Here is a 12,605-nt window from a genome sequence, read left to right on the forward strand (position 1 = left end):
TGTAGCACAACAAATGGCTTGGAGGTTAGCATTGTCATGATATGAAGAGTATGAGACGAGGAAGAGAAGTATAGGAATCAGACTGTTGAATAACATCAAGGAATTATAGAGCTTTTATTCAGTATGTGTTTATGTACATTGCTGGTTGTTCTCCTTGCGAACTCTAGCTAATTATAACGCAGTATGCACACCTTTTCACACCTTACTGCATCACTAGTGTTACACCAGAACAAATCAAGCCAAGTTTAAGGCTTATCACTGCTGCTGACATGCTCCTGATGGACAGCAGATGTTTTGGTAAAGGTTACCCTGGCAGCCCCTCTCATGGCCTGATGAAGAACTTGAACATTACATGTGACCGACCGAATGAAGCATTGACCCTCAAAGGCCAGACAGAGTGTGTTCCCTGCACCATTGAGTGGCCACTTTATTTCCAGGTAAACCTAGAGAAACGAGAACAACAACAAATCAGACCAAACTGGCTATTTGAAAAGAGAAGTCATCGCTGAACCACAGTTTGGAGTCTGTTACGATTTGCTGAACGAGATGGCCGGTCATTGAATCAGAAATACTTTATTGATCCCCAGGGGGAAATTGCACCTGCCACCTGTCTGTGTTCTCCTCCCTTTCAGAAAATGAACATTAAACCATATGAAGACTGTTTCAGCGCCATGTTGACCTCAGACGCAGGGTGTGAATTGAACAGGTAGTGCCACAGGTAGTGGTTGTGCCAAAATGCTCTCTGTCAAATAGAGGAATAAAAGAAATACCTATGATGCTGACCTGACAGAATAAATGTGAAGACAGCTGGGTTTGACGCTGTGGTCAACTGCCAGGCCCTTACTGTAAACCAAACATCTTTTTCGATCAGCTGCACTAGCTGAGAAAAGGTTCAAAATCTACTTTTTGCTCAAATGACATGGTAGAGACATATATGTAGTGTATTTTTGAAAGGGGAATTCCACGTCTTCGGCTCTCTCATTTGTCTCCTCTGCTTTGATTACCCAGAAGCAATTGGCCTTCTTTCCTCAAATCAGACACCGGCCTGTACTCAGTGGTCACCCCTTTCCTTTCCTTTCTGTCCTTTCTGTCCTTTCCTTTTCTTTCCTTTCCTATCTGTCCTGTCCTTTCCTTTCCTTTCCTTTCCTATCTGTCCTGTCCTGTCCTGTCCTGTCCTTTCCTTTCCTTTCCTATCTGTCCTGTCCTGTCCTGTCCTGTCCTGTCCCATCCTTTCAGTTCCTTTCCTGTCCTGTCCTTTCCTTCCATTATAAATGTTCTTTCCTCTCTTTCCCTCCAACTCTTTGCTTTTTTGGTGAGTTTGGAGTCACTTTTTCCCACACATTAAGGCACGTTAGTGCCTGATGCCTCTTGGCTTTAATGATCTGGATGGTTTGATTATCTCTGCTGTAGACTATCGCAGATGCATTTCCCGAATGCCCCCGCTGATCTCACAGAAAGGGTCCTGCAGATGGAGAGACAGACAGGCCTTTAATTCTTCGTCTGTGTGCGGAATGATAATGATTTTGACCCTGGCCTTGGGTTAGCCCTGTCTAGCTTAGCCACGGTCACCACTGAGCTCCAGACAGCAGGTCCTTACCTCTGTGCGCTTTTAACCCCCCCCCCCCCCCCGCCTCCTGGTAGACTGAAGGATTTGTCATCAACACACAAACTCGGGATTTACACATGCAGATTCCCAAACCCCCCGCTGACACACAGTCGAATGCACAACTGTTCATACGCACAAATGGACAGCTAACTAAACCGACTTTGAGCTTAACGCAGAGCACTTTTCTAATCATTATGTTACATACATGCAAATACAAGTACTGTATAGTATGCAAATACAAATACTTGTATACACAGGAGTGGACAAATGAGGAATGAATGAATACAATTTAGTGCAACAACAGCACAAAGTACTGCCTCAAAAGTGACCTTAGAGTTGAATCAACAACTTTATTACCAAAAATGTAAAAAGCGTTGCATTTTGTCAACCTACATACAACCTACCTATGTAAATACATAGATACATAGATGCAACATTGAATATAGAAAAACATAACAAACCCCACATTTAAAAGAGGATTATTGCAATGTTATTATAGGAGATGAGACATACCAAGTATAGTTCACAGGGCCACATTAAACATTGTAAGGCCCTGTAACGTCACCGATGTATAAATTAATGATCTCTTTGTGTTCAAGGATAGAAATAATGAGGCTAAATATCAGTGTGGTGGTATGAGAGCTCTTATAGCAGTTTGTTCTGAGTGCTTTCCGTGTCGTGACCTGAATACCTCACAGTTGAAGCCCGGCCAGCAGCTCATTAACATTCCAATACAGCTCTAATCACCACTGCAACGTGTGTGTGAGGACGTTTGTGTGTGTGTGTGTTTGAGAGAGAGACCATGCACGTGTTGCTCTCTGCGAGTGAGGACGCAGCGAAAGTGTGTGATGAAGTGCCTGTCGCAGGTGATCCCAGCCGAGCGGTGTGATTGGTTCCATCGGCTCCCAGCGTTCCCCTCGCATATCAAAACTATTGTGCAACTTTTTTGCACAGCTGAGACTCATTTCACTCACAAGTTTTATTGATCTAGTCGTGAAACAAATGAAGGCTGGAGAGAGATAAAAGGTGCACAGGGGAGTAAACAGTGCAGATTGTGTCGAGTCAGGTGGAAACATCATTTGTCATATCTTGCGTGGCCTCTTTGAAATGGGTCACTCTAATAAGCCTTGTTACTGTTTGTTGAATCATAGACAAATAACCACTTCTTTGTCTCTCTCTCTCTCTCTCCAGAAAGACTGTATAACTCCAATGGACGTGACTTGAGACGGGCACTGTTCTCTCTAAAGCAAATCTTTCAGGTAACACACACACACACACACATATTTTACATGCAATTACTGTCAGTTTGTTGTTGCAGAATACAGTTTATTTACAGGTTATTGTGGCCACTGAGCGCTTCCATGATGACAGGGATCTCCATCAACGTGGCATTTCTCTCCCTGTGTGTGTGTGTGTGTGTGTGTGTGTGTGTGTGTGTGTGTGTGTGTGTATCTGTGTGGGTGTGTGTGTGTGTGGGGGGGTGTTTGCATTTGTGTTTATGTGAATCTTTATTTTAAGTTGAGAGGAGTCAGCCACCTAAAATACCAAGGGCTTTTTCTGGAGCACACACACAAGAATACTCAAATATAGCAACACAACGTTCAGCAAACAAAACAGCCATGTGAGAACTTTAAATTACTGCAGAAAGTGCTGTAAGTATTGTGATTACAATTTGTACACTTTTTAATGGCACAAAATAACTTGACCAGAGCATAGAAGTCATGTCTGTACCTGATGGCGTTGGAGCAACAGTTGAATGAAAACATCCAATACATCTCCTCGTCATGAAGCTTTGTGCAATGACATGACTTTCTCTCTGGTTTCATGCTTATTTTTCACCAAAAGCCCATGAATGAGAACAAGTAAGATGTCCGAACTTAGAGAGTGCACCTAAAGGCAGCACTAGTTTAGCATTTGGTCAGACAATTACCTTAAAGTGCTTTCATCATCCTTTTAGTTTAGTTTTTGATATAAGAGATGATGTGTCAAAAGCAACACACGGCAAAAACCCGTGGTTGTTGACATGTGGAGTGTGTGTATCAGCTGGCCTCAACCAATGGGGGGAGCTGAAAGTTTATGTACTGTCAACTTTAATCCTAATCCTGCACATTACTGACACCATGTGGTAAAATGATGGGGAGTTTTGTGCGTATGCAGCCAGTGTATATTAACTCTGTGTGTTTTACTTCAGGATGACAAAGATCTGGTCCATGAGTTTGTGATGGCTGAAGGCCTAACATGTCTCATCAAGGTGGGAGCAGAAGCTGACCAGAACTACCAGAACTACATATTAAGAGGTATAGTCTCTCTCACTCTCTGGTGACCGTAGTCACATGCAGTGTTGCAAGTATGAGTACTGACACAGATAAACAGTATTTATATTAATATATTTAGAAAATTGTTAAGGGGAAAAAAAACAAACAAAAAAGCAATAATACATGTATCTAATAATCAACAATTCAGAATGAAATGCTTTTAAAACCTGACTGCAGAAGCAGATTTAACATGTAACAGAATTTAGTTTTGTGTGTGTGACTTACACAAACATACTATTAATGATACAAATAATAATAGAGCCAGTAAATAAACATTTTTTGATAGTAATACAAATTGTGATAGAAATACAAAAACTATCTATACATATGAATACATTGAAAAAGAAAAAACAGAAAGTGGAAAAAAGAAAAATGAAATCTGAGGTTCAAAACAGCAGAGATGGCTGTGACACTACAGTACAGTTTTTAGTCTTTTGTTACCTGAGCAGTTATTAAACTGTTTATTTGTGAATGAATGAGATACCCATATGAGATACAGTATAGCAATGGGGGGGGGGGGGGGGGGGGGGGGGGGCATTCTAGGTCATGTAGGCATTTTTGAGGTGATGTTAGCTTTAGCCATTAGCTTCAGCAGCTCACTCACTACATTGAGTAGCGCTGACATTGTCTCGGTTTGGCAAACTATTGTGTATATCCTATGATTTTGAAAACAATCTGATGTGGGTAAACATTTAGGAACATGTAAACAAATGATTGTACACACAAACATGCACACACACACACACACACACACACACACACACACACACGTGCTAATATCATTTCCAAAAGCAGTAAATACACTGGGTTCCCCAGAGAGGTCCTTGCTCTCTCTCTCTCTCTTTCACATTTAAAAATACACACTGGGACATTCCTACCCAGTTTTTTCCCCTTCATTTCCACAGCAAACGTGTGTCACGGACAATCATTGCAACATAACATAATAACATAACATGTCTAATGACTCACTATTTGCAGCGTCTCTTGCTAAACCCCCCAGCAACCCCCCAACCTGTGAAAACACACATATAATAATGAGTGACTCTATGTGGACATGATACAATGTGCAACGTGTGTGTGTGTGCGTGTGTGTGTGTGTGTGCACAAGCAGACGTTACTGAAAGAAAAACTACACTAAGTGATAAGATGGTGGTTGTGGACAACGTTTTCTAAAAGCCCCTGGAGCGACAGAGAATGGGACACTTTCTTGAACAACAGGCCTTGGCAAAAACAACTGACTAATTACATCAGTCACTGCTTTAATACTTGTTTTATAGTTCCTTAATCAGGATGCCGTAAGGGCGAATAGAGCCCTCCACTATCTGTTTCTCCTCCTCGGCAGGTGTTCCTTCATGAACAGGAATGAGCCAGTATCGGGGTTCTGCGCAAATCCGTCTCTTTGCGGGGTTGATTCGATTTTGCAGGATCACTTTGTACGTTTTCCCCGTCGTCTGCGATGTGAAGGTGTTGGCGAAGTACTCAGCGACGAGGATGTCTGGCGTTGAGTAGATTCCTCTTCCATGTTGAGCTCCGTGTCCTGCCCTGTAGTGACTCCTGATGATGCCTTTGGCTCTATCTACATGTGTTCCATGGTAGGAAACAGGCCATTCTCCCGGTACAGTGTGACTCCTCCACCCGTCTGTGCCCAACCAGGTGTCTCCATCTGGATATTTACCTTTGACCTTTAAGGCGATGCGGTACCAACCCTTTGGGCGCACGTAAATCTCACCACCTCTCACACACTGAGCTGAGTCCGAGACATTAGTGAAGTCGCAGTCATACCGTGGATCAAAAAACCTCTCCACGTCGACGAAAAACTCCTTCACGTGAGCATTTTGCTTCCCGACGAGGTTGTGGAGATGGAATTGCTGAACAGACAGAACGGGCGCTGTCACCCCACACCTTGTCTTGTCGTAGGGTTGAAGGGTTTGTCCAAGAAGTGAAGATATAACTTCAAGTTTCAAATTTGAGTCCAACAGCATGTTTGAGGAGCACACGTGCAGCGCTGTGGTTCCTGTCTCGCGCTCGCGATGTGCGAGCTGCGCTTTGTTTCACTTTCAATTTATGACAGAAGCTTTCTTTATTGTTTTCCCTGTTTGTGTGACTTTCACAAATGTCGCTTTACTGACTTTAAAGTGGAAAAAGGTCAACGAAAGTGCACGTAAGAGCGTTTCTTAGTATTACACGAGTGCTGCTTCAACAACAGGAAACTTGGCTGTAAATCAAGGAGGGAGGGGAACTGCTGCTTTTATAAAGTTTCTTAAAGAGTTCCAAGTTTGTTCAGTGAGAGGGACACCACATCTCAACTAGTGTACATATATAACTAACAACATGCCTCTTTCTGTGATAGAAAACACAGTGGAAAACGATGCCACTGAGGCTGGAAAAGAAAACTCGATTTTGACCTTTCGTCTGTCAGAAGGACTTCTCAGTTGCTGTTTTGAATCCTAAGTCTTTGTACAGAGAGGTCTCCATTTTCTTCACTTCACAACTCGTGAAAGCAATTGTATTAAGGGCAAAGGAAAAGTTTGCTCTGTGCAGTTAGCACAGTTGCATAAGACACATGTGGTCTGCGTCAGCCGACAGATAAGCAGTCAGTTTCGAAACCTCCCAGAGTGTCTGTAGGAAATCCCCTAACACCCCAGCACCAGTAAAACACTGACATGAAGAGAACTTACAGCTCTTTATTTTATACAGTAACAAATGAATACTTAACAAACATGTTTTTTGGGTGTAACAAGGAAACTGGATGGAGTAAAGTCCAGTGAAAAAGAAGTTACTATAGAGTTAAAAGCATCAGAGCGCTGACGCTTTGATACAATAAATCATCAGTTATTTAGTTTCTAAACCACAAGATTCTATAAATATGTTCTAATCATAGCTATAGTAATTCTTAAAGCACCCAGAAACTTGGTTTCAAATCACTGTTAGTCTCTGTCGCAGTAAGCATAAGGAAAACATGTAAGTAAAAGTTAGGAAGCAAATCATCCGTAGTTATTATTTAGGGAGAGATTAACATTCAAGAACTCCGTCCATCTTCCTCGTCAGAACTGTGTGGGTGCGGCTTATTGACAGTTTCTTTTCTTTCTTTTTCTAAGCTCTGCTCTCTTCTGTTCAGAGAGGAGCACAGATGAAACACAAACACAGAACTCCCTTGTGTAAAATAACAAAATTGTTGTAATGTTAATCAGACTCTGGCTCTATTAAAACATTTTTTTAAATGCAGAAATCAATAAATCAGAAACACCACCAGCTAAATGAGCAGCGTCATCATTTACTTCCTTAATCAGGATGCCGTAAGGGCGAATAGAGGCCTCCACTATCTGTTTCTCCTCCTCGGCAGATGTTCCTTCACGAACAGGAATGAGCCAGTAGTCAGATCGTTTGCAAATCTGTCTCTTTTCAGGGTTGATTCGATTTTGCAGGATCACTTTGTACATTTTCCCCGTCGTCTGCGATGTGAAGGTCTTGGCGTACCTCTCTGCCTCAGCGACGTGGATGTCTGGCGTTGAGTAGATTCCTCTTCCATGTTCAGCTCCGTTTCCTGCCCTGTAGTGACTCCTGATGATGCCTTTGGCTCTATCTACATGTGTTCCATGGTAGGAAACAGGCCATTCTCCCGGTACAGTGTGACTCCTCCACCCATCTGTGCCCAACCAGGTGTCTCCATCTGGATATTTACCTTTGACCTTTAAGGCGATGCGGTACCAACCCTTTGGGCGCACGTAAATCTCTTCACCTCTCACACACTGAGCTGAGTCCGAGACATTAGTGAAGTCGTAGTCATACTTGGGGTCAAAAAATTCTTCCTCATCGATGAAAGATTCCTTCACATAAGCATTTAGCTTCAGGATGAGGTTGTGGAGATGAAATTGCTGAACAGACAAAATACATGCTGTTACCCCACATCTTGTCTTGTCGTAGGGTTGAAGGTTTTGTCCAAAAAGTGAAGACAAAGCTTCAATTTTCAAATTTGAGTCTATCACCATGGTTGAGAGAGAGAGGATAGGAGTTACTCTGCCCTTCACTTGTTACAAGACTGTATATTTATATTTGTGTTTCACTTTCACTTTCTAAGTTTGGATGTAACTGCTTTGACATACAGCAGCAGCTGGGACGGACTGGAATTTGACGCAGCGCTGCCCACTGCATGCAGCACACAGACTTTTTTTCTTACAATAGAATATGCATTTAAATATAGGTTTTGTTTCCCAATGATAGTGCTTGGATGAAATTCATCAACAGACAGAAGATCTGCTCTTTTCATACATCTTCTCTCTTCGAAGTGAAGATAACAGCTTCAATTCTCAGATTTGAGTCAAAATTTGAAATAATTGAGGAGGATATGAGCCAGGTTGCTCTCTGCTTCTCTTGCTCATGTTGTGTGTGAGTTGTGTTCACTTGAAATAAGATGTGAGATCTCACCTTGACTCATGGTTTGGGTGTAATACGATCTGCGCTGTGCTTTGATGTACAGCAACAGCTGACAGCTGCAACAGGGATTTCTATGTTGCTTTACTGACTATTAATTTACGTCACTTCAAAGGGGGAACATGTAAATGAAAGTGAATGAACTCTTCTGTAATGACTTATCGTCAAAAACCTCATGATGGAAATATTCATATCCCTTCGTTAAGTAAAAGTAGCAATACTACAATATAAATATACTCCATTACAAGTAAAGGTCTTCTTTTTTTAGTGTGTGTTATCAGCAAAAAGGCACTCAAGTATTTAAAGCTGAGCAGAGCAGGTTGACAGGAACTACTTTATATACTGTTGGGTAGTTTAGTCTATAACATATTTTAAGCTGATTGTATGTTTTGTATGTACATTTTTATTTGCAAAGTAACTGGTAACTACAGCTGTCAGATACATGGAGTAAAAATGACAATATCTTTGACTGAAATGTGGTGAAGTAGAATTATGAAGTATACCAATACTCAAATAAAGTGCCAGTGCTACAAAGTTGTACTTAGACATGGTACTTGAGTAAATATACTTTGTTACTTTCCATTACTGATCACCCAAGAATATTTCCAAATCATTTCCATTTGCTGCTCTGCTCTTCCTTTGTATTTTTGGAAAGACCCAAAGCACAAGGCAGGAAACCTGTGCTGCACACAGCTGCCATTTGGTGTGCTGGGTCTGTTTACAGTGAGTGTTGAATCATCCTTCTATATTTGTTCTGTCTTTCTAATGTTTAGTTTTGTTCTCCTGCCCCTCTCTCAGCTCTGGGGCAGATCATGCTGTATGTCGACGGGATGAACGGTGTCATTGGGCACGCTGAGACAATCCAGTGGCTGTACACTCTCGTTGGCTCAAAGGTATAGCTGAGCATACATATAAAAAAACACACACACACACACACACACAAACAGCAAGCAGCTCTGAGCTAGCTGAACTCGCCATTCATTGTTATTTTTAGCTTTTATACCCAGAAACACCAACATGTCTGCTACTGACTGTATTCTGTGTCCTGGCCTGAGGGTGGTGTCTTTAAAGCTGCACCTCTACTTTGCACTGAAAGTATCAGTCCTTATTCCAGTGCCTAAAGTCCAACATTGCATTGCCTCTATTTTTTTGTTTGATTTTTAAAATGTCTTTCTTATTTATTTTCAACATGGACGTGTCATTGCATTTATACAACAAATACACTCCCGATATCTACGTGTCATTAACCTTGTCAGGGAATGACACTGAGCCATCTAAACAAAAGCACACATAACATGTGTGCAATGTACAGGGTCTGACAGCGGGGGACCTGTAGTTAGGAAACAAAGACAGCATTCACAGATGTACAAATACACACAATTAAATTAATAATTAAGGTCTGTATGAATTTCCTGGTTGCCTGACCATCTGGTCTAGAAAGTTGAGGATTTAAAGATGTCTCATGATGCAAGCACAGGGGGAAAAAATTGTCATTGTAGATTTCCAAAATAATGGTCACAGGACCATAATATATCCATTGTTTGTATTGTTTCTTGTCTCTGTGTGAGTTTGTAACCTCGTACCCCCCAACTCTAGTTCCGCCTGGTGGTGAAGACAGCTCTGAAGCTGTTGCTGGTGTTTGTGGAGTACTCCGAGTCCAACACCCCGCTGCTGATAGAAGCCATCACCTCTGTGGACACCAAGAGAGGTATACATAACTCAGCACGCCAACCAGCTGCTGAAGAATGTGTTCTCATTCATTATTGTGTCAGCCTGTGCTGTTTACTGTAGTTGTTTGGTTTCATGTAATTCATGTTTTTATTTGCCATGGACTGATTTCCAGGCTGCAAGGCGTGGTCCAATACTATGGAGATCTTGCATGAGAAGGATGGAGTGGATACAGAGCTGCTGGTTTACGCCATGACCCTCATCAATAAGGTGTCCATGTCTGTAGTGTCTATATACTGAATGTTTCTATACTTTTTATTATTCTTTATCATTAAGTATTAAGTATCACTGCTATTTTAGAGCATTCTTTTCTTTTCCTCATTCTTTGTTCATTTCACTTTTTCATTAAGTGTTTTGTTATTTAACTAACATTTCTGAGCAGATGTGTTGGGACACACTGTCACAGGGATCAAAAATGAAATGACTGAATATGCAATATTGCAATATTTTAAAATCAAAGGATTTTAAATCTCTGTAAACCTTTAAGAATTATCTGTCTCTTTTTCTTTTTTCAGACGCTTGCGGCGCTGCCGGACCAGGATTCATTCTACGATATGGTGGACGGTCTGGAGGAGCAGGGCATGGAGACAGTGTCCCAGAGACACCTGGGGCGGAAAGGCACTGATCTGGACTTGGTTGAGCAGCTCAACATCTATGAGGTTTGAGACACACAAAGTCATAAGGTCACAAGGAAAATATTGCAAGCCTTTTGTTGGAGGTCAGATTTCAGTTAGTAAGTACTGCTCACGGCCAATGAATATGACGCCCTACAGTATTTATAGTACATTTGCTTAATACTATGAAGCACCTGTTGCCACTCCCACTTGACACCCAAACAACTTTTCCCCCAGATGACCCTACGGCATGAAGACGGCGACGATGACAGCCAGCCTCCACCAACAGGACGCCGGGACCGCCGGCGTGTCAGCCTCGGGGGCGGGGACAAAAAGCGCGGCCTGGAGAGGAGGCGGAGCCGTCGGGCCTCTCTTGGACGATCTGGCCACGCCTCCCCCTGCAGCCCCGCGTCCCCACAGAGAGCCGGCTTCCAGCCTTTCAGTGGGCAGAGAGCTGAGGACATGAGCGAGAGGTGAGAGGAGATGTCATACTCAGCAAGTTGTAGGGTGATTGAAAAAGGGTCCCAACAGAGCAGAGGGGAAAAGGGGTTGGTTTGCAGCAGGTATAAAGAATGATTGTGCCAAATATTTAGTCTTCACTTTTGAGCCACACGTGTGTTATCTGAGCTCAAGAGAGAAGTTCTGACTGTCTTGTACCAACACTTTCTGCTCCAGAGCACTGTCAGGTTTCCTTCCATCCATGTAAGTTCAAAGGTCTTTTAAATAAAGGTCAACTGCTGACCTCTGTGGCCCTCTGCTACGTTTTCCTACTGCTGCTCCTCACCTACATGCTGCAACAGCTTCTAGTGTATCTGGTATCACATAAAGCACTTTGAGTGGGTTTTTTACTCTGCCGTGAAACACTGGTGCAGACTCCACTAAAAGAAATAAAAAAGTTCTCAGCAGCCTTCAGGGTTTGCTTGTAATTCTAATACAAGCGTGAACGTTATTAAACCATCACAGGCTTATTTCAGTGCTGTGTGTGTATGCACAAAAGGGGAGTTTGGAGCCGGCTGTAGCCGTTTACTTCAGGTAAAGCTTTCCCCTCTATGTCCCCCCATCCACTGTAGCTCTTTCACTCCCTTTGTGTGTCTCCTCCCTTCCTCTCTTCAGCCTGTCGGTGTGTAACGTGTCCCATGCTTCAGCTAGTGTTAGAATGGTGGTTGTGTGTACGAATACCAGCACACGTTCGTATCGTGAAACAGAAGTGAAAATGTGCCCAATGTGTGTGAGAACCCATTTGCATGCGTTTTGTTGAATGAGGTGGTGGGTGAAAGTTGTTGATGTCAGGGACTGCATCCTGCTCGACGTTATGCGTGCACACACAGAAAAAGAAACTCCACTTTTATTGGCCGTCCCATTCGTCACACACACATGGCTCTGGTCTTGCGGGACAAACACCTGGCTGCAACAAGGCTCGTCTGGTTTCACTAGAGAAAACAGTTTGGTGACACTGATCTCAAGTCAGTTGTTCAGCCACGGCATATTCTCCTCTCAGCGTTCCTTCCCCTCTTCCTTGTCATCATATTTTATCTTTGTGTGCATGTAAAACTAACAAACTGGAGGCATGGAGTGTGTAATGAGAAACATTCACCCCCCCCCCTTCTCCTACTGTACATTTCGGTGTTTTCTCTTGTCTTAATCCTTTTGTTTTTCTGTCTCTTTATCTCAGTCTGATAAAGGTCATGTCCTTGTTTGTTGTCTTTGAGTTTGTGTGGTTTGTTAGCGCAGCCGTCAACATTATTTCCACACATCAACCTCATCTCTCCTCTTCCTCTCTTCCATCTCTTTATCTCTTCAAAAGTGTGGTGATTCCCATTTGCATGCCCTTCTCATGTTTCGCATCATCTCTCCCTCAATCCTTCCCTTAAATGCCCCCCTTCCCCCCATCCATCCATTCGTCCTTCCCCC

At 42.7% G+C, this 12,605-nt stretch overlaps 3 protein-coding genes across 3 annotated transcripts in view; 1 reads left to right on the plus strand and 2 right to left on the minus strand.

Annotated features, from left to right (window-relative positions):
* The window catches only part of fhod3a (formin homology 2 domain containing 3a), a 51,656-nt gene that overhangs the window by 22,143 nt on the left and 16,908 nt on the right, over positions 1-12,605 (plus strand). Inside the window, exons 4-11 of the mRNA XM_070921477.1 lie at positions 2,798-2,865; positions 3,798-3,903; positions 9,151-9,245; positions 9,949-10,060; positions 10,196-10,290; positions 10,596-10,739; positions 10,932-11,167; positions 11,370-11,396. Coding sequence (XP_070777578.1) covers positions 2,798-2,865; positions 3,798-3,903; positions 9,151-9,245; positions 9,949-10,060; positions 10,196-10,290; positions 10,596-10,739; positions 10,932-11,167; positions 11,370-11,396 — 883 coding nt within the window. The remainder of the gene's footprint in view (positions 1-2,797; positions 2,866-3,797; positions 3,904-9,150; positions 9,246-9,948; positions 10,061-10,195; positions 10,291-10,595; positions 10,740-10,931; positions 11,168-11,369; positions 11,397-12,605) is intronic.
* Positions 5,193-5,903, minus strand: LOC139299181 (uncharacterized). The gene has a single exon (XM_070922093.1). The coding sequence runs from the start codon at positions 5,901-5,903 to the stop codon at positions 5,193-5,195; it is 711 nt and encodes a 236-aa protein (XP_070778194.1).
* On the minus strand, positions 6,704-7,910 carry LOC139299182 (uncharacterized). The gene has a single exon (XM_070922094.1). The coding sequence runs from the start codon at positions 7,908-7,910 to the stop codon at positions 7,125-7,127; it is 786 nt and encodes a 261-aa protein (XP_070778195.1). The 3' UTR covers positions 6,704-7,124.

The sequence above is a fragment of the Enoplosus armatus genome, chromosome 16, assembly GCF_043641665.1.
Source record: "Enoplosus armatus isolate fEnoArm2 chromosome 16, fEnoArm2.hap1, whole genome shotgun sequence".
Taxonomy (NCBI): Eukaryota; Metazoa; Chordata; class Actinopteri; order Centrarchiformes; family Enoplosidae; genus Enoplosus; species Enoplosus armatus.

Excerpts from the sequence above, each read along its gene's own strand:
- LOC139299181 (XM_070922093.1), bottom strand. The coding sequence starts at position 5,903 with ATGCTGTTGGACTCAAATTTGAAACTTGAAGTTATATCTTCACTTCTT.
- LOC139299182 (XM_070922094.1), bottom strand. The coding sequence starts at position 7,910 with ATGGTGATAGACTCAAATTTGAAAATTGAAGCTTTGTCTTCACTTTTT.